General features: G+C 41.0%; 1 protein-coding gene across 6 annotated transcripts in view; it reads right to left on the reverse strand.

Annotated features, from left to right (window-relative positions):
- The window catches only part of Tnrc6a (trinucleotide repeat containing adaptor 6A), a 79,247-nt gene that overhangs the window by 11,146 nt on the left and 41,984 nt on the right, over positions 1–26,117 (reverse strand). For 4 of the 6 annotated variants that reach the window (XR_004769087.1, XM_035442243.1, XM_035442245.1 and 1 more), the window contains exons 6-16: positions 13,852–16,434; positions 12,460–12,636; positions 11,336–11,511; positions 10,215–10,247; positions 8,687–8,767; positions 8,121–8,172; positions 4,475–4,617; positions 3,660–3,797; positions 2,884–3,012; positions 2,343–2,423; positions 1,848–2,055 (exon numbers count right to left, since the gene is read on the reverse strand). Coding sequence is in view for 5 of the 6 variants with exons in the window: in XM_035442243.1 (XP_035298134.1) it covers positions 1,848–2,055; positions 2,343–2,423; positions 2,884–3,012; positions 3,660–3,797; positions 4,475–4,617; positions 8,121–8,172; positions 8,687–8,767; positions 10,215–10,247; positions 11,336–11,511; positions 12,460–12,636; positions 13,852–16,434 (3,801 nt within the window). In the remaining variant the exon portion in view is untranslated. Of the gene's footprint in view, positions 1–1,847; positions 2,056–2,342; positions 2,424–2,883; positions 3,013–3,659; positions 3,798–3,952; positions 4,100–4,474; positions 4,618–8,120; positions 8,173–8,686; positions 8,768–10,214; positions 10,248–11,335; positions 11,512–12,459; positions 12,637–13,851; positions 16,435–26,117 lie in introns of all 6 variants that reach the window. The other 2 variants (XM_027410289.2, XM_035442244.1) reach the window with 2 other exon arrangements.

The raw sequence follows: 26,117 nt of genomic DNA on the forward strand, positions 1-26,117 counted from the left end.
ATAAAACAGGACATTTTCCTTCTATTAGCAAATTTCTACTTTCCAAAAATCATATGAAGCTACTGTTTTCAATGCTACCTAATGTCCCTCAACAAAGGCAAATATGTAGTCAGATCATAGGTGCCTGACTTGGTAGGTACTCTAATGCTTCACAGTAGTATGTTTTCAAACCAGAAGGGCTAGTGCTGTTACAGGTGGAAAACAAACTTAGTCATTTAAAAACCCCACACAATAGGAGAAAAAGTTTTAAGGGGACCATATAAAATTTGTGATTCTACCCCAAGTTTAGCCATTTTCCCAGAGTGCCAGGTGTAATGTATGATTACTCTCAATTGCCATTTCTTGATTTCAAGTTGATTAAAATATGTTATATAAAAGTAACAGCTGAGTAGCCAAAAGATGTTATTTAAAAGTAACAGCTCCTAACTCCAACAATGACACCTTAGAGAAAGACTCCCATATCTGAAGGCACATTTATTTGAGTCTTACTGACCAAGCATGTCATCAGATATTCTCTTGAACTAAGAACAGATGATTCTGTTTTATATACTGCTGTTAGAAAATGATAACAAGACAGTGCTTTTAAAGCACGATCCTGGCACTATCAGCACTAGAATGACTTCAAATATTTGTCATGAAACGAAAGTCTGAACATTCTGGTATTTAAATCATTCTTAGTTCCATTTTTGCAGAAAACAAACAAATTTTTGCTCTCAGACCTATCAATGAGACCAAGAATTTGTAATATTCTGTATAAAGTTTCAAAAGGTAGCTTGGAGAATATACGGGCAACATAGCCTTCCCTATGTCACTATGCAATAGAAGCCACAGACAATATGTTAAAGAAATAACATAGTTCTGTTCTGATAAATCTTTGTGAAACTGGACAGTGGGCCAAATTTTGCTCACAGGCTATCATATCATGTAGTATCTACATAGATGAAACAGAATGGAAAGGCCATCTGGGGAGGGCACCCTGCATTGCAACTTGCTTTCCACAACTCCCTATTTGCCAAGTGCAATCACTTCCCTTCATCATCAGTGCCTTCTGGAGTATTTAGCCACATTGATAACTGACATGGAAATTCTTTCTGCTAACAATCCCAAGGACTTGTGCCCTAGCATAGAGTCTATATGTAATATTAGAAGAAAAAAAATAGAAACCTCCCAATCAGAGACAATTACCAGCAGGACCAACACATATTCCAATCACTCTCTATAGCTCAGAATATGCTAGGAGAACTAAGGTCTTCAACAGAGCTGAGGTAACAACCACATGGCTCATTTACATGAAACTATTGTTCAACTGGGGGAAGAGATTTAAAAAAAAAAAAAAAAAAAGAATGAGGTATGCTTAACTAAGAATCAAAACATAATCAGGAACCTGGGAAAGAGAAAACATAGAAGCCTTGAATTTCCTTGGTGAGTTTAAAGAGCCTAAAGAGTTTAAAGGAGGAAAATAAGACACAATTCTTCCTCATATCCATTTTCTTAACCCAAGTGCAAACCTAATGAGGCCCAGTCCCAGTATTTTCCACAAGTAGCACCTGCTTACTACCTACTCTTCCCAATAACACCATCATCAGCCTTTCTGCCCCTGCACATCCTACAGAGGGAATCTGAAAACAAGTGTGTCCTTTATCTATGCCTCTCTCAACAGGTGTACAGCTTTCTGAAATATTGTGGTTTTTGAGAGCAGACAGACACCATTCCTAAAGCATGAAGATGGGCACAGGAGAAAGCAGTCACTCTGCAATAAGTAGCATCGTAAAGCCAGCACTGTGCTGAAGAACAGAGCTGCAAAGGCAGTGGAGGTGCATGTGTGTAGAGGCCAAGCAGGTACTCACCTATAGGAAAGTTGCTGAAAGCATTTACTGGCGATGGCCCTTTCTGCAGCTCGGGTGTAGTGTGGGGCATGACATTATCAAGGAAGGACTTCATGGCTGGCTGATGAAGCGGCTGCTGAGAAGGCGGAGTCTGCTGCTTCACCAGCAGGCTTGGATCAAGTTGACGAGACTGTTGCATCATCTGCTGCTGTACACTAAGAGGTCGACCCTTCAAAGAAAATGATGGAGGAAGATTGTGAGGGTATGTCTTTACATGTACACACTCTTCATTTCTGAACTCACCCCCTTCTCAGAAGGAAGGACACCAAACAAAGTTCTATAGTTACTATGACTTCTGGACAAACAGCAGACTAAAAAGCATACTTCATTCGATTTTATGTTTTTGGTTGTGAGCCTAGCCTTTAACGGCTGAGCCATCTCTCCAGCCCATATTTCATTCAATTTTAATGAAAATCTTTCATTAACCAGTGGCGGTTTTTTTTTTTTTTTTTTTACCTGCTGATCTTGCTGCTGTCTGTTAGCAGAAGGCACACTTCTCTGACTCTGCTGCACCCTCTGCTGCTGAGCTAACAATCGCTGAAAGAATATGGAAAAAGGTTGTCACTGTTTAGCTGTTACAGATTAGAATGCTTAAGAATGACTATGGTCAGTGGACCTATAGAACTATACTACATACCCAAGTCCTGCCTCATGCAGTAAAACCTCTTCCTTGGAATGTTGATCTAGTTACCAAAAATTCTGCAAAAACCTGTCTTTAGTTCAATCTAACTTTTGCAATGCTGTGAATAAAACATGACTTTACATATGTTAAACTCTACCAATGAAACACCCCTGCAACCCCCAGATTTCACTTTAACAGCAACCCCCCAATCATGCTTCCCTTCCAATATTCCTTTCCTGGATCTCCCCTGAAAACATCTTAAACTACATGTAGGCTCACTCTTCATCTTTCCTGACAGGCTATGCAATACCTCTGTTTACTGCAGTGCCTGATGTAGAACCCCCACTGTATACCAAGCAGATAATAAATACTTACCTGTAACTGGGAGATCTGAGAAAGCTGGTTTAGTTGGGATAGCTGGTTCAGCATGGCTACCTGTTGAGGGCCAAAGAGCGGGTTCAGGCCACCGTTGTTTGGTGCATACTTCAGCAATGAAACTGGAACCTTAAGATCACAATGGTAAGTTAATAATGTTGCTGTAATATCCCAGACTAGCTAAGCATACTATGCAATTTAATTATCAATTGGGAAGTAAAAAGCAGTGGGCTGTTCCATGAGAGGTCACAGCCACTCAAAGTGTGTATTCCTTACTAAGAAACAGTTCACATACACTCCTTCTTAGAGTAGGTCAAAACGACAAAGATAAATCCTAATCATCCTATTTGCCTTTGTTGCTGCTCTCCTAAAGATGTTTTACAGGAAAAAAAAAGTACATTTTAGATTTAAATAACCATTCTTTATCCTTCTCTTATACTTTTGCAATAATAGCTAATCAGCCTTTGCAGTATCTCAAGATGTCAATAATTATTATGATGCCTACTAGTCATCTCAAACATAAATATTTAATTTATTTGTATAAATGTTTTGCCTGCGTGTTTTTGGTAAACCATATGTATGCCTGATTCCCAAAGAGGCCAGAAGAGGGCATCAGATTCCCCAGGAATAGAGTTACAGAGAGTTGGGAGCTGCCATGTAGGTGAGAATCAAACTGGGTCTTCTGGAGGAGCAGCCATCTATTGCTCCAGGTCCCCCCAAAAAACCTATTCAAGGTTTTTCCCCAGGAAAGTGGAGAGAAGCAGGAGCTTGTTTACCTGAGGGGAGAGTAATGGAGGAGGCACTTGAGCACGGAGATTAGGCTGAGATGAACTGAGAGGTTGTGCTGGAGGCTGCTGCATGCCCCGGGGTTGTGCTGCTGTGTTTCCAACACCAAACATACTAGGATTGCCATTCTAGAAAACAACCAACAAAATAAAAGTGATTCTTCAGGGAAAGACACTCATTGCCATATGATACTACTGTTTAAACACAGTAACTACAACAAGAGAGACATTACTACTAAGACAGTTCATTCAAGAGAAAGCCTACAATGCACATCTGGACTTACCTGTCTAACAGAATTCAAGTTTTGCGTACCCAGCCCTGCTATGGAGCCAAGGGCCTGGTTAGGTAGTGCACTATTTGAAGGGGGAAGCTTCATGCTTTGACTGGACATAAACTGCATGTTTTGGGATTCATCTGCTACAATGCCATCCTGATTGGACAGACAGAAAGATGTGTAACACCAGCCAAGCAAACAAGTAGAAGGGAGAAATCATTGCAGGAACAGAGGAGAAGTCACATGACATTCCAGCACCAACAGGAAACAGGTAGAAAACAGAAGAGATCAGATTAGTGTTAATTCTAGAGCACATAAAAAGAGCCAAACACATATTTCAGGGACTAAGGAAAATATACACATAACCTCTATCCTAAACTGAGATATAAATGAAACAATAAACTAAAAACCCATTAATAGGAGAGGCACTTGATTATATTTTTTATGTTACAGACAATTTTTCCTAAATACTATGCTATTAAGGGTACGGCTGATTAGTCTCAGAGATTAAAAAACAAAGAAAGATTGTACCTTATCAAAGTAAGGATTGCGCTCCATGGAAGACTCTTTGGAAATCTGAGGCCGAGAACCAGGACCTTTCCCGACCGTGCGATTGTAATCACCAATATTTAGGCTATGTTTATCTATCTCCATTCGCTTGTCTTGTAACATTCCTAATAAATGCAAGAAACTATTATTAGTAGGAAGAGAACAATTTACTTCATTGAGAAAAATTTACATAGAAAGCAAAATGCCCACTTTCCAAAATGAAACAATTCCTGATTCAACAAACACATGTAAAAACTACATTTCTATTGCATAAATTCTGCACCTCACATGTAACATTTTAAACAGACAGTACTATCTTAGGAACCATTTAACTTGAAAAGGGGCTGGTAAGCAGGAGGAAGCTAACAATCTCATCTTAAAGACTTCTTAAGCAACCTAAGACATCTTACATCATCTCTAATCTACTTAACACTTACTTTCATTCAAGACCTTGGACTCTGTCTTGCTATCAAACCTCTATTACAGCACTGTTAGTAATGGCCAGCTACTGGCATGCTCTTTCATTGTTCCAAATTCACTTTTTTTGATTGTTCTATGAAAGCATATCTAGATCTATTTATCCATTTCTTTTGACAGTCAGCACTGGGGCTTTGCCAGAAGATGTTCCTAGGTCAGTGAGGAGTGAAAAGTGTGGCTTAAAGGGGTCCATCGTTGGTCGGCAAAACTCCCTGGTCAGCTCCTCATATACCTTTAAACAGCACTGTAACAGTATTTGGTGAACTTCCTGTGTATTTGTAGCATTACTCAGCAAGTTCCACAACTATGACATCATAACTTTCCTGCCTTTCAGCAAGCCATGGTGGTGGCAGATTTGCCTTCATGGGGATAGACACAGCTTCTGCATATGAGTTGTTCTTGTCTACAAAGCTTCTTTCTGCTATCAAGTCACAGAGAATACCTTCTTCACTGTTGTGGAATACCTCACTGAACTGTGCCATGCCATCAGTTCCTTCAGAGCAAAAGAGGTGTGGTGACAGGCTCAGGATACAGAATTATCTGTTATTGCCACACAGGATATCACCTGAAAGTTATCAGCCAACTGGGTAGAAAAGCTTATTGAAGATTTCAGAAATAATGCCAGTTGGGAGACAAGATCCCAAATATAAATTCTGTTCTCCAGGACATGGCCTATGGGGCTCAACACACAGGACAGCACAGGTCTGAGGTAGTGGCTCTCAGTGGTGCTTTCAGGCCACCTCCAGAACTCCTGGTTCTGCTCCAGTAACTCTGCTGTTTAGACCTTGGTCCTGGGCAAGGCTTCCAAAAAGACAAATCTGGTTCCAATGATATGCACAATGAAGCCAGCCACCTGAAGAGTCTGTGCCCCCAATGATGTAAGCAAACAGGCAGGCACATAACCAGTTTTTGGGCTGGAGGAAACAGCTTTGCATATGGAGTGGGAAATGGTGTTCTGACAATGAGTGAAGGCAGTTTCTATATTCAGGAACCCAGGAAATTCTCTTGCTACTTCTCTGCTTAATAAAGGGCCATGAAAACTTACAATAGTAAAAACAGGCATTATTTCTGAGGATGAAAATCTCTGGGATATAGGTTTGAATGAGCCCACTAGTTAACCCAGGATAGCTGTGGTTCAGTTAAAGGGTAGGAAAAGAGTAAGAAATGCAAGAAGGAACCACCAATGCAAACGATGAGCTGTGACCAACTAGAGAAAAAAACGAGGCACAGGCTTGGCAGCCCCAGCTTGAAAACCCGAAACTTTCTGTGTACTTAGAGTATAGGTTTTGGGTTATAGATGTTCAACTGGTGGTCTGTACAAATATTCTCAAATCCAAAATTTCAATATTTGAAATGCTTCTTGTCCCACCTGAAACCACCTGCAGTGTGTCTCATGTTTACAATTGGTTGTTCAAAGTGTGTTCATTTGTATGGGCCAATCATTTCCTTTCTCTTTCCCATTCTGCTTTATTCAAAAGTTATTGATAGTTAACTCTAATTTAGTCTTTAGACAAGAACCTGGCTTGAGGGTCATTTCTTCAGTGACACAATGGCTCTTGCAGATAGTACACCCTGTCTTCCTCACAAGCTGTTGGGCAATGAGTCTGAGATGAGAATGGAGTCGTTTTACCACTATGCTCAAGTTCAAGGGTCAAAGGGTTGGGGTGAATGGTACTGTTTCATTTACTGCCTCTCAGTATCCACCCCCTACAGCCAACATTTTGGGCTGGCTCTCTCTATAAGGCAAGGGGGGTGGGAGAGACGATGCATTTTTGTCCTTTATATTATTGTTCTCTTTGCTAGCTGGCACCAAAGCTACATTGAGTAAATAGTGCAGGAGAAACACTGCAAGAAGAAATGGCTGGCCCCCAGTTCTGGTATGCTGTCACTTTCTTCTGTAGCCCAGGATGCAGGGCTCACCTATCAGAAGCTAGCAGCTACCAACTGGCCCTGCACAGCAGTGCAGTGTGTTTCTAGCATAACATTTTTCATGAGTGGTCCTTCCTCTTTTCCTGAGGGAGGAATTCACGCAATCACACTGGGGTGCTACCACAGCACACCTGCTGGTACAAGGCCAAGATCTCTGTACAAGGTATGGGTGCTCTTCTGGGCACCATTCCAGTCTCTTTGCCACTTACAGGGAATCTACTGCTACTCTAATTCCTTGTTAGTTAATGATAAGCTCATCTTTCCTTATGCATTTTACTGTACTCTCTTCTCTGACTGTACTACCATCTAGTAACCTGTAAGGGCAAAGCAGACTCAAATTTTATCACAATATCTCCTTTGCCTCCCAGAGCCAACTGTTTATAATTATCAATTTCTCCTAAGCCTAATCCTACTCTCCACTGAATCAATCTAATCATTCCATTGTCTTTCTCATTGTATGGGGGTGGGGTGGGGGGTGGGAGGTGGGGAAAGCAGAGGGGCACTATTTGAGGAAAGGACCAGTGGGAAGGGGGAAAAAGAACAGAAGCAACAGGAAATCATAGATATTTGTGAAAATACTACAATACACATTTACAAGAAGCCCTCTTTAACCCCTTATTTCAGAGAGAAGTAAAAATACCCAGACTCTTAATTAGCACCAACTACCCCAAACCAGCCTTCCTTCAACTACCATCTTTACATTTTTTTTTCCCTCTCAGTCATGGACAGCTTGGTATTTCTAACTATGGCTTGGGATGAATCTTTCATTTACTTTATTTGTTTGTTACTTCATTTATTTTCTCAGTGTAACAAGCCCTGGCTGTCCCAGAACTCACTCTGTAGACCAGGCTAGCCTTGACCTCACAGAGATCCACCTGACTCTGCCTCCTGAGTGCAAGTGCTGGGATTAAAGGTGTGCACCACTACTGTCGGAGGACTAAATCTTCCACCTGAACAACCCTCTCTTGATCGGACATTGAGACAACATAGACTGACAGACACTAGCACTACCTGAGAAGTGCAATGATGTGCCCCTTAAAGGAACATCAAAACTCACTTTACTCAAGTGTGCTCACACTGTGCAGCAACAAGGAGTCTGCAGTTAGGAGCCAGGGCTGCAGACTTGAACTGGGGGAGGGCTCTTCGAACAAGATCTTAACTACTCAGGTAGGCTTGTTTACCAGTGATAAACACCAACTCAAAATGATTTATTTTCTCTTACCTCCAGAAAGATCCATCTTATTGCTCTGTACATTTTCTTCTGGTGAGTCTCTCTGAAGTAGGAAAAAGCAATGTGTTAGCAGACTTTACCAAGGAAAATAAAAAGTGAAAAAATTTCCTATATTTCATCATCTGAAATGCAAGGAGATCACATATTTTTTTTCTCTTTTAAATTTGACTGTATTATGTGTGTTTGGCACATGTGTGCAAGTGCCTGCAGAGGCCAGAATAGAGTTTCAGATGCCCTGGATCTAGAGTAAAAGTAGTTGTAAATCACCCCCCAAGAAGTGATGGGAACAAAACCCTGGCGCTCTGAAGAGGAGCAAATGCTCTTAACCATGAAACTGTCTCTCCAGTCCCATGTTTTTTTTTTTTTTTTTTTTATGTTTTAGTATATTTTTAATGTGCAGGAAATTATAAAATTTCAGAATTAAAGTTTGGCTAACTTTACTCATATTTTAAAGACTACTTACTGATGAGGAATAATTTTTAAGAAAGATAATAAATCTGGGATAAATTATGAACCACCACTACAGAGGGTGGAGGCTGCTAAGAAAACATACTCACCGAAAAACTGATATTTGAAAACTGTTTAACAAATGGATTTATCCATGCGTCTTCTTGTTTGTTTCCACCTTTCATCATTGCCTTTGTAAAATAAAAGAGTAGAAAAGATGCCATGGCCATCTCTAATTATCTGAACATAGTGATGGACTAATTAACCTCAAGACAATTCCCAACTCTCATTTTTAGCCAATATTTTCTTCAATCAACTCTTACCAGAGTTGTTAGCAATTAAATAAATAAACTCATTTGATTTTCAACTTCCTTTGCTCCAGTCCTCTGGTATAGCTGTAATGTATAGAGAAATCTCTAAAGGCAAGCAGTCAGAAGGAAAAGACACTAGCAAAGGGCCTTACTGACCCGTGAAGAGAAAAACGGGCCTCTGTATAATGGAGGACTAAAGGGATGCTCCCACTTCACAAATGGACCATATATCATTTGGATTTTTGGAATTCTTATACCAAAGTAAAAAAATAGTAAGTAGGTTCTCAAGTTAGTCTTAACAAAACAATTTAATCCACAATTTAATCATGATATGAGCATTCTACCGAAAAAAATAAAAGACCCCCAAACAACCATTATACATGATAATGTCTTTAAAATTTTCAATTTGTGTTGCTAAGAACACAGTATTGTGAGCAGCAGCTAAGCTGCTTTGGTGGGCTGGACAGTACAGATATTACATTGAGAACCAAGGAGCTATGACTGGCAGCAGTCACAGAGGGAAGCTGGAAGCCACAGAGACCTAGGCCTCACACTGATGTGATGACCAAAGGGCCTTCTCTGTGTATTAAGGTCCCTTTCCCATTGCTACTACCTGTTCCTTCTGACTGTGAAACAGCACAGCTTCTTAACTCCCCACAAAGGCAGATCTCTAAAGCAAGCACCTAACTCTCTCCAAAGATTCTGAAGATATCTCTGGTCCCTGTTCCCCCTCCACTGCCTCCCATGGTCTGAACAATTGTCAGCCTCTGCCCCTTCCATTCTTAAATAAATGCATTTCTAACTGTTTCTCCTTTCTGGCTAGGATGTTGTAGTAGCCTCCTGAGATCCCTACAACTGGCACTCCAAATGGTATTACACACAAACATTACACAGCTCTTTTTAAAATAAGTTTTAAAAAAGCCACTGAAGTTGTTTTCTACAAAATTTCACTGGCTCCATACTTAGTAAAGAATGAAGTTCAAGTTTTTTGGAATTATAATACTTTAACTCTCTATCTTTCCTCTAACTACAGAGCCAGCTTTCTTTGTCACTTCTTTTTAGAAATCTACCTTTCAGTTCTATCAGGCCACCCCAGGAATCTTCCACATCCCAGCACACACTTGTGTGGAGCTCGATAGCCCATGAAGCTTGCCTGATGCCCCACCAGAGACTAGGGGCCCCTGAAGGGGATGCTCTTCAGTGTATTGGAACCCCAGCACCAAGCACAGTACCTGGCACACAGCAGAAGCTAAATAAGAGTTTGCAGTTGCTTTCTAAAGATTTTTACTAGTAGAGACAAAGGAGAAAGAGTAAAAAGGCTACACACCCTTTCCCTTCTCCTTTTTTTGCCACTCAGACCCTGTAAGGAAAGACAAAGTCACAAAACAGCATGGTCCAGTGGGAAGAACAAGGTTTTGAATCTCAAGACCTAAACTTAAGTCCTTGCTTTGTCACTTACTAGTTATGCAACTTTGGGCAAGTCACCACTTTTTCCAGTCTCAACTTCCTCCTCAGTATCCTATCTCAGAAGATTATGAGGATCAAATGACTCATGTAAAACATGTAAAAGCACATCATAAGCTACATGGCCAGGCATCAATAGGCAAATCCAGCCAAATGAGAAAAATTATAAAATGAAAATGGCAGGTCCTAGACTTTTGAATCCCAGGATTAAAAGGGAATAGCCTTGGCGTTGAGCTAGGCCAGTTACCCAGTATATGACTTATCAAGGTCCCCAAAAGATATTTTAGAGTCACTTCTGAGAATGGGCACTATTCTGAAAGATGTCCCAGGAGACTCTGCCTCCACCCAACCTCAATACTACTTCCCAGGACCCAATGGTTCTTAAACCTGGCTCTACATTAAACATATTTGGTGAGGTGGTACAATTTCCAAAACTTCAGAAGACCTTGGGATATAGTCTTGAACAAATACAATCATTTCTCATGTAAAGCCAGGTATAGGAACACAATCTGCAACTCGGCCCCTTCCTAGGGATTTTCATCACAGGACCTTGGGGGTGAGGAAGGGACAATGATTATCAATGAATAAAGAGAATGGTGAATCTGGGTAAGGGGAAAACTGGGACTCTGAGTGAGGAGGTAAAATGGAAGATGGACATGAACTGGCAATGAAATGGAGAGTCAACATGGAGATTTGCCCTTCTCTTCATCCTCACCACTGCTGGTATCACCTGGGGCTGGGGTTGCCCCAAGCAGTACTGGTGGAGCTGAGGAGGAGAGAAATCCCGAGCTGTAGCAGTGGGGAGAAAGGAAGTTCCCGTGGTCTTATGTTTTTCTAGGTAGCTGCCCATTCAAGAGGCTATACCTAAGTTGGGGGCTGCCTGGACTGTACTGACTGCCATAAATGGGCAGAATAGATTAATTTTCTGTGGGTAAACTACCTTTGAGATTAAAGTTTCAAGAGCAATGCTCTTGAAATGTTTACCTTTGATGACATTTTCTTGGTATATGGTGGCCAATTTAAAGATGAGTTAAGCTCTTGAGATGAGTTACTGTTCCACATTCCAATCTCCACATCCTCCTCCTCTTCCCAGCCAGTGGGGCGACTTCCAGGCAATGGCATATCATCACCACACCAGCCATCTTGCATAGATTTGGGCCCTGATTTGTAGATTTGTGATAAAAAGACAGACTTTAACAGAACAATTCTTCCAAGAGGTCAAGCATATAGCAAAGTACAGGGACATTGGAGCTAAACAAAACACACCTTTACTTCTCAAATACATGTAATAGAATAGGTATGCTCTATGCTGCATTGAAAGTTCACTGGAAAGAATTAAAACATCAAATGAAACTTTCCATGTTTTCACAAATCAGAGGGTTTCTTTTCTTTTCGTTCTTTGAGATAGGGTTTTTCTGGGTAGCTTTGGAGCCTGTCCTGGAACTTGCTCTGTAGACCAGATTGGCCATGAACTCACTGAGACCTGTCTACCTCTGCCTTGTGTGCTGGGACTAAAGGTGTGTGCCCTCCACCCCCACCTGGTCAATCAGAGGTTTACTAAACACAGGCAATGGTAGCTTCTTGTATGTACCCATTTGAATTTTAAAATAACACAAAAGACAGAGAGGACAAATGAGGCTCAAATGAATCAGTTTTATATATTTCTACAAAATTGGTCAAAGAATACTGAAGTCACAGGTAGCAAGCAATTAATCACTACAGACACACATACAGCCTTTGGGGTTGCTACAAGCTGTTCTGTGGTAAACAAACAACATTCATCTGCATCTCAGGGTCCTTCCCATTTAAGATTTGATGGTTTGAACATCTGCCCCATGTTATACTATTTAGTCTCTCACATTGAATAGCATGAGAGCTGTTCACAGTTTTAAATAATCCAATGAGGTGAGAGAGAAACTAGATTTAGTGGAGGATGTTAGTCATTAGTAGTTTTAAGGAAAATGTATTGAACCTCATATAGAATACTCGAGATCATATAGCTACATCAGTGACAATTTAGGAGCACTAGCTTATTCTTTAAATGTAGTGAAATGAGTTCATCATCAGCACCACTACAAAATGGCTACTAAAGATCAAGGATGACTTACCAGATTTGCTTAATGACTGTGGACCAACAGAGCTGGAGCCCCAGGTGGATGTGTTGGATGCCGCACTAATGGGTTCTCCCCAGCTGGGACCACTGTCTGTGGGTTTACCCCAGGCTGAAGTACCATTATCCACAGTCGTGGCAGGAGTAGAAGGCTCTCCCCAGGGCTCACCCCAGCCTTTAGGAAGTGTGGGAAAAGAAGTCATCAGCATGCATATAAGGAAACACAGCAAATAAGGAAGTATTTAGTAAACCAAATGAAGAACTTCACATTCATATACTGAATAATGACGCTGTGACAAGCATGAGGCATAAATTATTCTGCACTAATATAATTTAACTGTATAATGTTTAACCTTTTCTTTCAAAACTGCCTTCTGATGCTAGGGCAGATTCTTTTGAATAATTCAATTACTACGGCAAATTATCTTCCTTTGAGGATGAAGTTAGTATCTAAAAATACAAGTTCTTCTGAACCTGAGCAGGCGTGGGGTGAAGGGTTCTACTAGGCACACCTTACTGAAAGGACACCCTTCCCACAGCACTGTAATGGAGAACAACTGACTATACAACTACCAACAGGCAAGCAACCTACTCTATACACACTGGATAATGTTCATTTAAATGTACCCAGGAAAAAAGGTGTACACAATTACATTGAGGATGTCTAAACGTTCCCCCCACCATGCAAAAAGCCACAAAAAAATTTGTTTAAAGAATGAAAACAAAGATGCCTGCCCTAAAAGTTAAACATAAATCAACAGCCTAGACTCATATTTAAAAAACAAACCACAATTAAGTACCAAAAGAATTCATCAAAACATTGCCACTTCTCTGTCCAATGAAACATTACTCAACAAAACTCCCATTAACAAAGGAAATATTAGCCTGTAACATTTACAGAAAATGTTGTCGTATCAATTTACACAGAAAAGAATTTGCTCAGTATAGGAGAGGACTATACTGGAAAGATACAGTGCACTGTTTTAGGCACACACACTATATCCACTGTTATCTGAGTAGATGTGGACTTCTAATCTAGAATTTAGATGTCTAATTTAGAAAAATCCTCTAAAGTCAAAGACCAAATATCTACCAGTACTGTATTCAGGCACTTGGCTTCACTGTATTTCAGTAATAAAACCAAACAGTTAAGTCTTGACTCAGAATAACTGAAAGACGTATGTAATATTGCCACCTAACCCCGTCTACATTCCTAACAGAGTACTAAGATTCACAGCAACACTGCCTGGTGAAAACAACCGACTCTCGGAGCACAGCTGAAAGGCCTCCATGTGCATATCCAAGTGCTCTGCTAAACAAATCCTATGACAGCATGTCAACACAAAGCTTGCTTCCAGAGTACTACTGGACTCCAAAGATGAACACTTACCAGAGCCACTGCTTGCCTCCTTGCTTGAGACAGTGTTTGCAGATGGCAGCAACCGATGCATCTGTGCTTGCTGGTCTGAGCGGCTGCTGCCATCTGGGATGTTTTTATTCCACATGTTCACATTTTTGTAGTTGTATTTGCTCGGATCTCCCCAAGCTGAAGTTCCATCGTCAATCTCCATTTTTCGTCGTATAGATTCTGGGGATGGCTCCTCCCAGCCTGTGGGTTCTTCCTCCTTTGTTGGAGCTGGAATAGGTCCTCCTAGCCAGCCTGTACCAGGAGGCTTGCCAGTGGCTGGTGGGATTCCCCACGATCCAACAATGTCTTGTTGCTTGTTCCAATCTGGAGAACTAACTGGTTTTGATGAATCTCCCCAACCGAGAGACTGATTACACTTTGGAGGGTCTCCCCATCCCTGGGAAGAATTAGGTTTAGAAGAGTCATCCCATCCTGATGAATTATTTGGATTTATATTATTTCCCCAAGTAAAAGAACTAGTTTTACCAAGTTCATTCCAACCAGAAATGGACCTGTCACTGTCACTACCTCCTGAGCTGGATTTCTTATTAGTCTCACCCCAATGGTTACTCCTGGAAGTTTCTCCCCAGTTATCACTGGCAGAAATGGACCAACCTTGGTTTGACTTTTGTCCATCACCCCACCCTTGTTTGTTCTTTTGCGAATCATTCCATGCAGACTTCTCTTCTTTGCAATTCCCCCACTGATTGCTCTTGATCATTCCTGTAGCAGCAGAATCATCTTCCCACCCCCCCTGGCAGTTTGAGCCTTTGGAATCTCCCCACCTCAGAGTAGGTTTGGGATCACCCCACCCTGATACAGATGAGGTATCATTACTATTAGGGCTAGTCTTATCTATACATGCCCCTGAGTTAAAAGTCTGTGTTGCAGAGCTTCCCCAGGCCTCTGTCCCATTGTCAGTCTTTCTTTCCCCTCTTGGTGATGTCTCTGTATCCCAGGCAGTATTCTGCTTAATAGGAGTCTGTCCCCAACCAGAGTTGGATAGGACACGTGGATCTAAGTCAGTTCTGTTTACAATGCTTTGGAGTAATGTGTGCTGATCAATTTTTCTTCTATCTCTACTCTGACTTTCCCCAGTTACTTTTTCATCAAGGCGTCCAGTGCTCTCGGTACTACCATCACTCTCCACTGTGCCTCCTGTTTTGGCCCACACACTGTTTTGCTCATTTGTCTGAGACGTGGCAGAACCCTGATCCTCTTCCTCAGTAGATTTCCATCCATTTGTAAACTTCTTACCATTGCCATTTGCACTATCATTGGAATGCTGATTGCTAGGCAGTTTGTTCCATTCAACACTGGGTAGACTAGTGCCAGTGTTCTGTGCAGGACTTCCCCATCCTCTTCGACTTCCTCCAGAATTCGCACCATTTCCACTTCCCCATGGTGAACTCTGGGAATTTGTTGTCCCAGGCTCCCATACACCTCCCCCTTTATTTGTGTTAATTTGAAAGTTAGTGCCCATAGGCCCATTTATGCCAGGCTGCATTAGAGTTGCATTCACAGTGTCACCATTGGCTTGGCCATTAGGGCCTGCACATTTGTCGCCAGAGTAATTAGAACCATAGGCACCCCATGTAGTACCGTAGGAGCCTCCAGTTTTTGACTCTCCATTGCTAAGGTGAGAAAGGGAAGTGCCATTCATAACTGACGGAGCCTGTATCTGAGGATGATTCATTGTGCTCACACGCCAGGCCCCTGGATTACTAGTAGGCAGTTCATTATTCTGTACTGAACCGGAGTTTGGTAAACTAGAGGTCATAAAGTTAGTAGTGTTATTTGGTCCAGTTGTTTCAGTGGTGATATTCTGAGGTTGACCACTGAACGAAACCTTCTGTGTACCACTTACTTCAGGGTCACAAGTTTCCTGAAGGCTGCCCCAGGTACCATGGGTAGAAGAGCCACTGACTTTAGAGTTGATACTCTGATTGTTAGGCATCTGGCCTATGGTACTACACTGAATATTGATGCCAGAACTCCCACTCCCTACAGGCCCTTTTAGGGCAAGTCCATTGTTTTCTAATACTGGCCAGGCACCATGGTTGCTAGCTGAATTCAAAGTGCTTGGATTTAACCCTCCATTTGATGAAGAACTTACAGTGCCCCAAGCATTCATTCTATTGTTACTACTTTCTGATTTGCTTTCAGGAGCATCCACAGAGACCTGACATGTGCTTATTATGGCTCCATGGGGGAAGCCCCATGGCCCAGTACTACTTCCATGGCCTACATTATTGCTGCTGCTACCAACCACAAACTTGCTTTGAGAACTGAGTCCAGTGCTATTCCGAAGGCCATCTTTTTCACCACCTGTGTTCCCTGAAGCCATGACAGTGATGTTTCTCTCTGACTCAGAACTGGAGGCAGAATCAGCATCCATACATTCTGAAGCCAACTCAGGGTCACTGCCAGGGACTGAGGGCCATGCTTCTTTTTCCAACAAGTCCTTTACAGCATTCTTACAGCTTGTGCTACAGTCACTTGTAGAAGACACAGGTCCCCGCTGGCAATTTTCATAATGGGATCCTGAAGTATTATGATTTATATCTAGAATAAAGGAGAAATACAACACTTTATAAATTGTTAACCATTTCCAAAAAATACTATGTAGGCTGAGAAAAGTGAGGATCCATTACAAATACATGTAGCTCCTCAACATTAGCAGGATGCTCCACAGTATGGCTGAGGTACTGGTTATCTTCCGGCCACCAACTCTCCATGTTCAGTAATTTCACAGGCAGAATTACGTTGCTTTGTTCAACACCCTACAGTACTGAGAGGAACTGAAAGCCCCATAGGCATAACTGATAAATGTATGAATTGGTAAAATCCCAACAAATCAAGAATTTTGAAGTAAGGAAGACTGGGCAGTAGTGATGAATTACAGCAATCCAGGCTCAGAGACTTGACTTGGGAGAAAATGAACTAGGGAGTAAAGAGCCCAAAACGATCTAGTTTCCTAAAATAGCTTTCTACACAACTTTGGGTGTTATTAACAATTCTGTAAAACTCCCAAAGACTTTGCACTGTATTTCTATTTTATTAGTGTATACATTCAAATACAGTGTTACAAGCAAGAATAGTAATTTTTAGGAAAAATTACTAATCTACTTTCAAGGTCATGTTTATTAAGGGACAACAGGGAAAAATTATGATTAGTAACTCAGCAGCTGATACTGTAGGCCATAAGGGAACAATCATACAACCCAGTCTTAGACTTACTGCCATATAACTAACATCTTTTTTTTTTTTTTTTTTTTTTTTTCCTCTACAGACTGTTGCTGTGTGTTTTTGCTAGTTCTTGGTCTATCTTGTTTGGTTTAAGGGTCTGGTGGGTAGAAATGTATCTGCCACAATAGCTTCATAAGGTATCTGCATTTAGGATGTCTTGAGGAGTAACTTACAATACACTTCTCAGTGGTGCAAGTCTAGAAATAAATCAAAGTCACACTGGTAGTATGATTTGCTACTATGGAAAATGATTCTGCTTTTACTACTTTCAAAGCACAGATGCTAAGGAGCAAATGATGAAACAGTTACAAATGGTAAGAAAAGTAACTAGAGATTACCTGCAAGTGAGCATAATTCAAGTAAGTACCACAGAGTTCACAGACTACTGCTCCATTTTAGAATTATTTTATCAAAAAGCTTTCGGAAGCTGGGTGTGGTGACACCTTTAGTCCTTTTGTCTTCTAGTCTCCCTGAGAAGAAATAATTCTGCACTGCAACACACAGCAGCGGCACCACCAACCCATGGCCAGCATTTATTGCTACACAGCAGCAGCTCTGCAAAAATTTGCACAAAGTTCTTGAGACAATTATAGAGCACAGCTATTGCCCTCACTTTGCAGGAGAGAAATCAAGGGACAGAAGTTAGAAAACTTATAGAAACTGAATGAATGAAGAAATATGTGCTGGATAGTTCCATGTCAACTTGACACAAGCTAAGTCATGAGAGAAGGCAACTTCAAATAAGAAAATGCCTCTAAGCAGGGTGTGGTGGTACAAGCCTTTAATCCCAGACTCAGGCCAGCCTTGTCTACACATAGAAACCCTTTCTAGAACAGCACCAAACAACAACAAAAATGCCTCCATAAAGTTAGGCTGTAGGCAAGTCTGTAGGGCATTTTCTTACTTAATGACTGATAGGAGAGGGCCTACCCCATTGTGGATGGTGTCATCCCTGTGCTGGTGGTCCTAAGCTCTATAAGAAGGCAGGCTGAGCAAGCCATCGAGGGCAAGTCAGTAAGCAGCTCCCCTCCATGGCCATTGCATCAGCTCCTACTTCCAGGTTCCTGCCCTTGTTTGAGTTCCTGTCCTGACTTCCTTTGATGATAAATAGCGATACGGAAGTGTAAGCCAAATAAACCCTTTTCTCCCCAACTTGATTTTGTTTCATTACAGCAATGACAACCCTAACTAAGACACAAGGCAAGTTAGAGTCCTCCAAAAAAGCAAAGTAGCTAAGAATCTGTGACTGGCATACCAGCAACAACAGGACTCAAACTTGGATTCTTCAGAGTGGCTAGAGGACAACAACCTGAGGTTATGTCATTTTCATTTGAGGGTAGCAAGTGCTGGAAACTGAACCCTTTTCATATTGGGCAAGTGTTTTACCACTGAACTTTGCTTCTGTTCCTTTGTTGAGATTTCTGTGTAGCCCAGGCTGGCCTCAAATTTGTGAACAATCATTCAGCATTAGCCATAAGAATGTTGAGATTACAAGCATGTGCTACCAGAACCAGAAAGAGAGGGTATTTTTTAATAAATTTGGTTGTTTGATTAACCACAGCTACTTTACACAAAGTGTTCAATTACTGCTGTCAGTAGTAGTTGAGAATTGAATTAAAGGTTGGGCATAGTAGCCATGTCTTTAATCCCAGCACTTAGGAGGCAGAGGCAGGAGGCTCTGAGTCTGAGGCCAGCTTAGTCTACACAGTTCCAGAATAACCAACATTATGTAGAGGAACCCTGTCTCCAACCAACCAAACAAAAACCCACCAAATAAACCAAAAAACATTGTACCACTTTATCCAGCTTATGAGACCAGACAGAACCTTCTCTTCCAATGCCCTAGATTCTTCATCTAGATAATAGGGAGTTAATCTTAGACAACTGCTATAAGGATTAAATAATTAACAACTAAAGGTACTTTGAACTGTATCTGATCCATGTAAGGCACTAAATACAGGGCATCACCATCATAAATGAATGCACACTCATAATTATTCTTCTATTCTATCCCCCAAACATATTTTCATTTATCATAACACCCTAATTAAGAACAAAATGACAACACATACTAAAGCTAGTGTAGTCTCTGCTTTATTGTAAATAAATGTTAACTGCTACACTCACACACCTACAATGCCTCCTTCTGGGAAATATGTGAGGTGAAGCATAAAACTTCTTTACTAATTTCCCACAACTCAGTATTTTTCCTATTTAAAAAAAAATTTATTTGTATTTACATGTCTATGTATTTGTGATTGGTGTGTGTGTGTGTGTGTGTGTGTGTGTGTGTGTGTGTGTGTGTGTGTGTGTGTGTTTTCCTGGAGGCCAGAAGAGGGCACTGGATTCTCTGGAGTTGGAGTCACAGGCAGCTGTGCCTGACCTGATTTGGGTGTTGTGAAGACACTTGGTCTTCTCAAAGAGCAGCAAGACTTCTAACTGCTAGCTAAGACCCATGCCTCAGCCCTTACTCTTCCCTGTACACAATAAACCAAAACCATCATCCATTGCTAGTTGCAAACCTTCCCTCCAAATCTAGAGCATGAATCAATTTTCATCACTATCCCGCACCTTGAATCACTGCATTATGTCTCTGCTACCATTACCTGCATGCATGCATTGTCACGTTCATAAGCAGGAATAAGAAAAAAACACTGGGCATCTACAACAAAACTACCCACATCGAAAATAAGAGAATAGACTTGGAATTTAACAATGAAGATAGCCAAAGCATTCCCACTGCAAACTGAACAAAAGAACACAAGTTAACAACACTACTATTCAATCCTGTGCTGGAAGGACTACTTGAGAAATTACAACCCAAAGATAAATAAACAAGGACACAAAAAGATCAACATCAAGATCAAAAACAAAAACAAAACCACCAACCAATCAAGACATAGTTAGTTGGTGGAGTACTTGTCTAGCATACACAAAGCCCTGGGTTCAGTTCCTAGCACTGCAGAAACTGGGCTTGGTAATACAAGTCTCTGATCCCAGCAGTGGAGAGATGTGGTGGTAGAGGTAGGAGGATCAGAAGTTCAAGGCATCCTCAGCTGCTAGATGCCAGACTGAGCTATACAACAGATCCTGTCAAAAAGAAAACTTACCAAGAAAAATTATTTTTCTATATAACAGGAATCTCAATTCCCCCCCCCCATCTCTATCTCAATGGGGGTAAAAGATCTCGATGTTCAAAAGTCATAAAATCACTTACAAAATAACTAACAAAAATACTTAGATGTCCTATATAATTATAATTAGCCTTTCTTGCAGTCCATGCGGGGAGGCGGGGAGAGACTTGCTACAGAAACTCAATCCTGGATGAAATGAAGCAGCAAGACTCTAGGCCTAACCAGAGTATATAACAGGATTAAAAGTGACTTAGACATGCTTGTGTAAGAGGTGCAAGAACTGCCCCAGTCTCAAACAGAGGGTGCTTGCAGGATTCACAACTGACAACAGCAGTGCACCGAAGGACTGAATAAGCACTACAGCTAAAACTGAAGCCAACTTAGGTACTGACCAAGTATATGCCAAAGATAGAGCAAAGGTAAACATTTTAAATTTCCAGGAGAAAAGGAATATTCAGTACTTGGGGAAAAAGTTTTTTAAGAGACAATAAATCAAAATCACCAAATAATTAAAATTGTAAGAATAAGGAGGAGGGCTGAAGAGATGGCCCAGAGGTTAAGAGCACTGGCTGCTCTTCCAGAGGTCTTGAGTTCAATTCCCAGGAACCACATGATGGCTCAACCATCTGTTATGAGATCTGGTGCCCTCTTCTGGCCTGCAGGGATACATGCAGACAGGATACTGTATCCAAAATAAATAAATAAATATTAAAAAAGAAAAAGGAGGAAAACAAGATGCCAACAAAGAGAATTTATTATTCAAAAAAGAAAAAAGCCAGGTAGTAGTGGTACACGCCTGTAATCCCAGCACTTGGGAAGCAGAGGCAGGCAGGTCTTGTGAGTTCGAGGCCAGCCTGGTCTGCAGAGCGAGTTCCAGGATAGCCAGGGCTATTACGCAGAGAAAGCCTGTCTTGGAAAAAAGAGAGACAGCTATAGAGAGATAGAGATAGAGATAGAGATAGAGATAGAGAGATAGATAGATAGATAGATAGATAGATAGATAGATAGATAGATAGATAGAAAGAACCAGGATGGCCATTGGTGAATCTCTGTGAGTTTGAAGCTAACCTGATCTACAGAACAAGTTCCAGGACAACTGGATATACATAGAGAGACCCCTATCTCAAAAGAAAGGAACAAGGAAAAGCCAGAAGTACTAATACTGCAGCTGTGATCCCAGCACTCAGGAGGCTGGTACAGGAGCATGGAGTTCCAGGCCAGACTGGGTCACAAAATGAGCCTTTGTCTAAACCTCCCACCCTCACCCCCACCAAAAAAGAAAAAAAAATCGTAAAACCATAATATCAATTATTTGATCTCTTACAAAGCATGAAAAATAGCAGCAGCAGGATGACACCTGCTACCAAAAGTGTTCTCCGATTCTGGCCTTGACATCTGGAGATGTTAATGGTAATCGAATGGCTTGCTGTTGTTGTATTGTTTTCTTACTTAGGTTAGGAAAATAGGGAGAAGTATCTTCAGTAATTATGACCTAAAACTCCATTTTAAAACTGTAACATACTTGATACCTTCAATAAATCCTAACAGAGAAATTGTTTTAAAGTGGGTTATTACAGGTAACTCTCAAGGCATTTTTGATCATGAAAATGCTACAGTGTAGAGGGAAATGGTGGAAAAAGGAAATGGCAACTCAGGAATCAGAGTCAGAGTCAGAGGCTGATCAGACATGAAAGTCCAGTAGAACAAAGAAGCCAAAACCCATTATCTAGGCAATGTGGAGGCCAAACATTCAGGCTTCTTTTGGGGGGAGGGGCAGTTTTGAGGCAGGGTTTCTTTGTGGCTTTGGAGGCTGTCCTGGAACTAACTCTTATTATAGACCAGACTGGTCTCAAACTCACAGAGATCTGCCTGCCTCTGCCTCCCGAATGCTGGGATTAACGGGCCACCACTGCCCAGCCAAGAAACTTTTGAAGTTTAAAAAAAAAAAAAAAAGGAGCCCACATTTTAATATTTTCAATAGCCTGCATCCGACATCCTGGTATCAATGGCTCTCATTAGTGGGCAAAAGCAGATTACAGAGAACTATAGCAGTGTATGAAAAGACAGTAAACAAGCCATTCCTTTAAGATCTCTAAAACTAGGAGGACAAAAGTTCTCTAAGCGTCTCAGGGTATAGAGGCTTAGGGGAATTCAAAGCAAGTAGAGATTACAGTGTGTTTACAGGTGAAAGGAAGGACAAGTGAATGCTAGCATAAGTTATACAAGCTACCTTGGAAGAGACCAATGGAAGGGCAGGATGCATTTCAATCTACAAACATTTTCAGAAATCTTTTGTTTTTCGAGACAGGGATTCTCTGTAGCTTTGGAGGTTGTCCTGGAACTTGCTTAGTACACCAGGCTGGCCTCAAACCCACAGAGATCCACCTGCCTCTGTCTCCCAAGTGCTGGCATTAAAGGTGTGTGCCACCACCACCTGGCAATTTTGAACTTCCTTTAAAAAAGAAAAGGTGGGGGGGGGGAGGAAATGTTTCAAATATAGGAAAGTTGATAAAGAATAATTTAAGAATGCTCTGCCACACTGCCTTAATAAATATACTACAGTAAAGCACTGGGGGAAGACTCCTTGTATTCTTTCCCTATTTTATGTCTACTTTGCCAGTACATAAATAAAACCTTTACATCTTACGTTTGAATTCATCCCTGAACAATATGGTATTGTCTTACAAGCTTTTTAAAAATATTTTATACCACGAACAAACAATCCAAGATACCTTGAAATGCCTAATACATCAAGTATTAGAAGACACTGCTGAATTGTTGATAGTCCTGCAGACAGGGGTAATAAATGACAGTGTCAAAACTGGAGAAAAGACTACCCTTAGCTTCAGAGCACTAAACATGAAATACCATGAGGTTCCCCATTTCACTTTCAAGTGGTTTAACCATGATGAACATGTGCATAAACATGTACCTATGTGTGTGATAGAAAAAAACCAAAACAAAAGAGTGAGTCAACTAAGAATGCTGTCAGCCCTTGGGCTTGAGGGGATGGACATTCATTGTTCTAGTCTTTACAACTGTATCATGTGGATTATGTCACATGGAAGGACAGATCAGAGCATTTTGGCCACAAGAACAGTAGTTTGTCAGGGCTGTTATTATCACCACTAGTCTTCCAAGGGCTTCTGAGCAAGAGCAGGAACTGTCCCAGCTATAGGAATCAAGTGCAAAGAAGCACTCTGAAACTTTGTGTGTTTACTATTCCTACTGTGTGAATTATGCAAGTGTGCACAACTTTATGGTGTCAGTTCTTGCCTATCAACTTTACATGGATTCTCAAGATTAAACTCATTAGGCTTTTCATTGTAAGTGTTTTTACCTGATGAGTCACCTTGCCAGCCCTCATCAATCACAAAGACCGGATAATGACAGGCCAGGCCTTAAAGGTATGGCACAGGATCCTAACATAAATGGAAGTGCAGAGCTGCTTGAGGAGAGAACCCAATATTATTTATATCCCATACCTGCTAGCCCAAGGGTGATTTCCCATCTCATCTAAGTATTCTTTTTACTCTTTGCACAGAATATACTAGGATAAGGGAACCACCCTTTTCTTCTTGATCATGAAAATTATATTTGAATTTCCAGGTATTGTATCATGCCAAATCTACTCCCTAACCTAAAAAAGGCTAAAAACAGACAATTCTAAACCTCATTTACACAACCAGAGTGCCTCTGAGTGACTGACTGACCATGCTACTTACGTTGCCCAATACCCTGTCATCACTAACTAGCTGGCTGTTTCCCAATGTGTAAAACATATATGATACTACCTGATATGTGAAAGGAGAATAAGCTCCCTCACTAGTGTACAGTCATGACACACACCCTGTGAAGAGCAGTCCTGCAATTGTCACACCATTGTCATTAGCACTGCAGGATCTGATTCTTAAAAGGAGCCTTTTCTGGCTCACTGACTACCCATGTCTGTTTTATAGCTAAAGTTTCAGCTACCACTATAAACAGAAAACAGAGATACACTAATGTAAGTACATGAAATGTGCTTGCAAGAGGAGATTCACAAATACCTTTTAAAGACAAAAGGTACCAGGGCTAGAAAGCTGGTTGAGTGTTTAAGAGCACTTACTGTTCTTGCAGGGGACCCAGACTCACTCAGTTCCTAGCATCTATATGGGGCTTATAGCTGCCTGGATCTCCAGTTTCAGGAGATAAGATACCCTCTTCTGGCCTCTGTGGGTTCCTGCACACACATAGTACATATATACCCATGCATGAGCACATATAAACATGTATTAAAAAAATTTGAAATAAATCTTTAAAGGCAAAAGTGCCAAGCTTATTCTTCAGAGTGTTTCAGTTCCATAGTGTACACTCCCTAAAGGCTTTGGGATTTAATACTTCCAAATAAATGTGGTTCCCTGCTTGTCAAGCTCTTCTAAAATAGGCAGGGGGATCTTCATCACTTTCTTTGAAGGCTTTTTCTTATACTTACACATGATAACTTCTCATCAGAATGAGCATCTACAAAACTTGTCTCCAATCTTATTTTTTTCAGACAAGGTCTGTCATAGAACCCAGAGAGGGCCAATTTGGCTAGATTGACTAGCCAGTAAGTCCCAAGGATCCTCCCTTACTCTGTCTTCCCTGTGCTGGGATTACAAAGTCACTCTATTTGACTTTCTTTTTTAAATAGGGATGCTGAAAATCTGAACTTGGTCCTCATATTTGTACAGTAAGCACTTTATTGAGTGAACCATCTTTCCAGTCCCACGCTTATTTTTGAGATACACTACTTTTACTCTACTGTTGTCTCCATTTAAAAATAGCTTTGTTCTTTCCTTTCCCAAATGGAAGAGGCATACTTGAACTTTTCTAAATATACTATGTCACTTCACTGTCTGGCTCATAGTAGGCACTCAGGCATTTGTTGGATAAGGAATACTCTTCTAAGACTTTAGTAACAGATTGCTCATGCTGATGATGAATACATTTTCTTCTAACCAGGTTTCCCAAATGAAATTCAACTTCTTAATTACCTACAACCTGGTCTATATTCAATGTCATACTGTTTTTGAAAGTGTAGGACTTTCTATAAATGTTAGGGTATCCTAGCTAGTTTTATTTCAATTTGAAACAAACTAGAGTTATCTGAAAGGAGGGAACTTTAATTGAGAAAATGCCTCTGTAAGATCCAGCTGCAAGGTATCCAGCTTTTTATTTTGAGACAAGGCTTCTCTGTGTAAACAGCCCTGGTTGGGCTAGAACTTACTTTGTATACTAGGCTGGCCTCAAACTCATAGAGATCCAACAGCCTCTTAAATTCTGGGATTAAAGGCATGTACCACCACAGTGGCTAGGCATTTTCTTAATTAGTGATTGATGTGGGAGGGCCCAGGGCATTATGGGTGGTGCCATCCCTGGGCTAGTGGTCCTGGTTCTATAAGAAAGCAGATTGAGTAGACCATGGAGAGCAAGTGAGTAAGGAGCATCCCTCCATGGCCTTTGCATCAGGCCCTGCCTCCAGGTTCCTGCCCTTTTTGAGTTCCTGTTCTGATTTCCCTTAATGATGAACAGTGATATGGAAGTATAAACATTTACTTTTTAATTATGGTGTTTTGTTGCAGCAATAGAAACCTCAAAGACAAAGGGATAAAACAATTTATTCAGCATTTAAACAACAGGTACTGAGCTGAATACTTTAATGTCACATACACAATTTAGGCTTCCAAGCACCCTTTTAAGGTTGGGTACTATTGTCTATACGATTGATTAAGAAATGAAGTCCCTGGGGGCACACACCTTTATTCTCAGCACTTGGGAGGCAGAGGCAGGTGGATTTCTCAGAGTCCAAGGCCAGTTAGAGTTCCAAGGTGAGACTCTGGC

Source organism: Cricetulus griseus, chromosome 3 (genome assembly GCF_003668045.3).
Source record: "Cricetulus griseus strain 17A/GY chromosome 3, alternate assembly CriGri-PICRH-1.0, whole genome shotgun sequence".
Taxonomy (NCBI): Eukaryota; Metazoa; Chordata; class Mammalia; order Rodentia; family Cricetidae; genus Cricetulus; species Cricetulus griseus.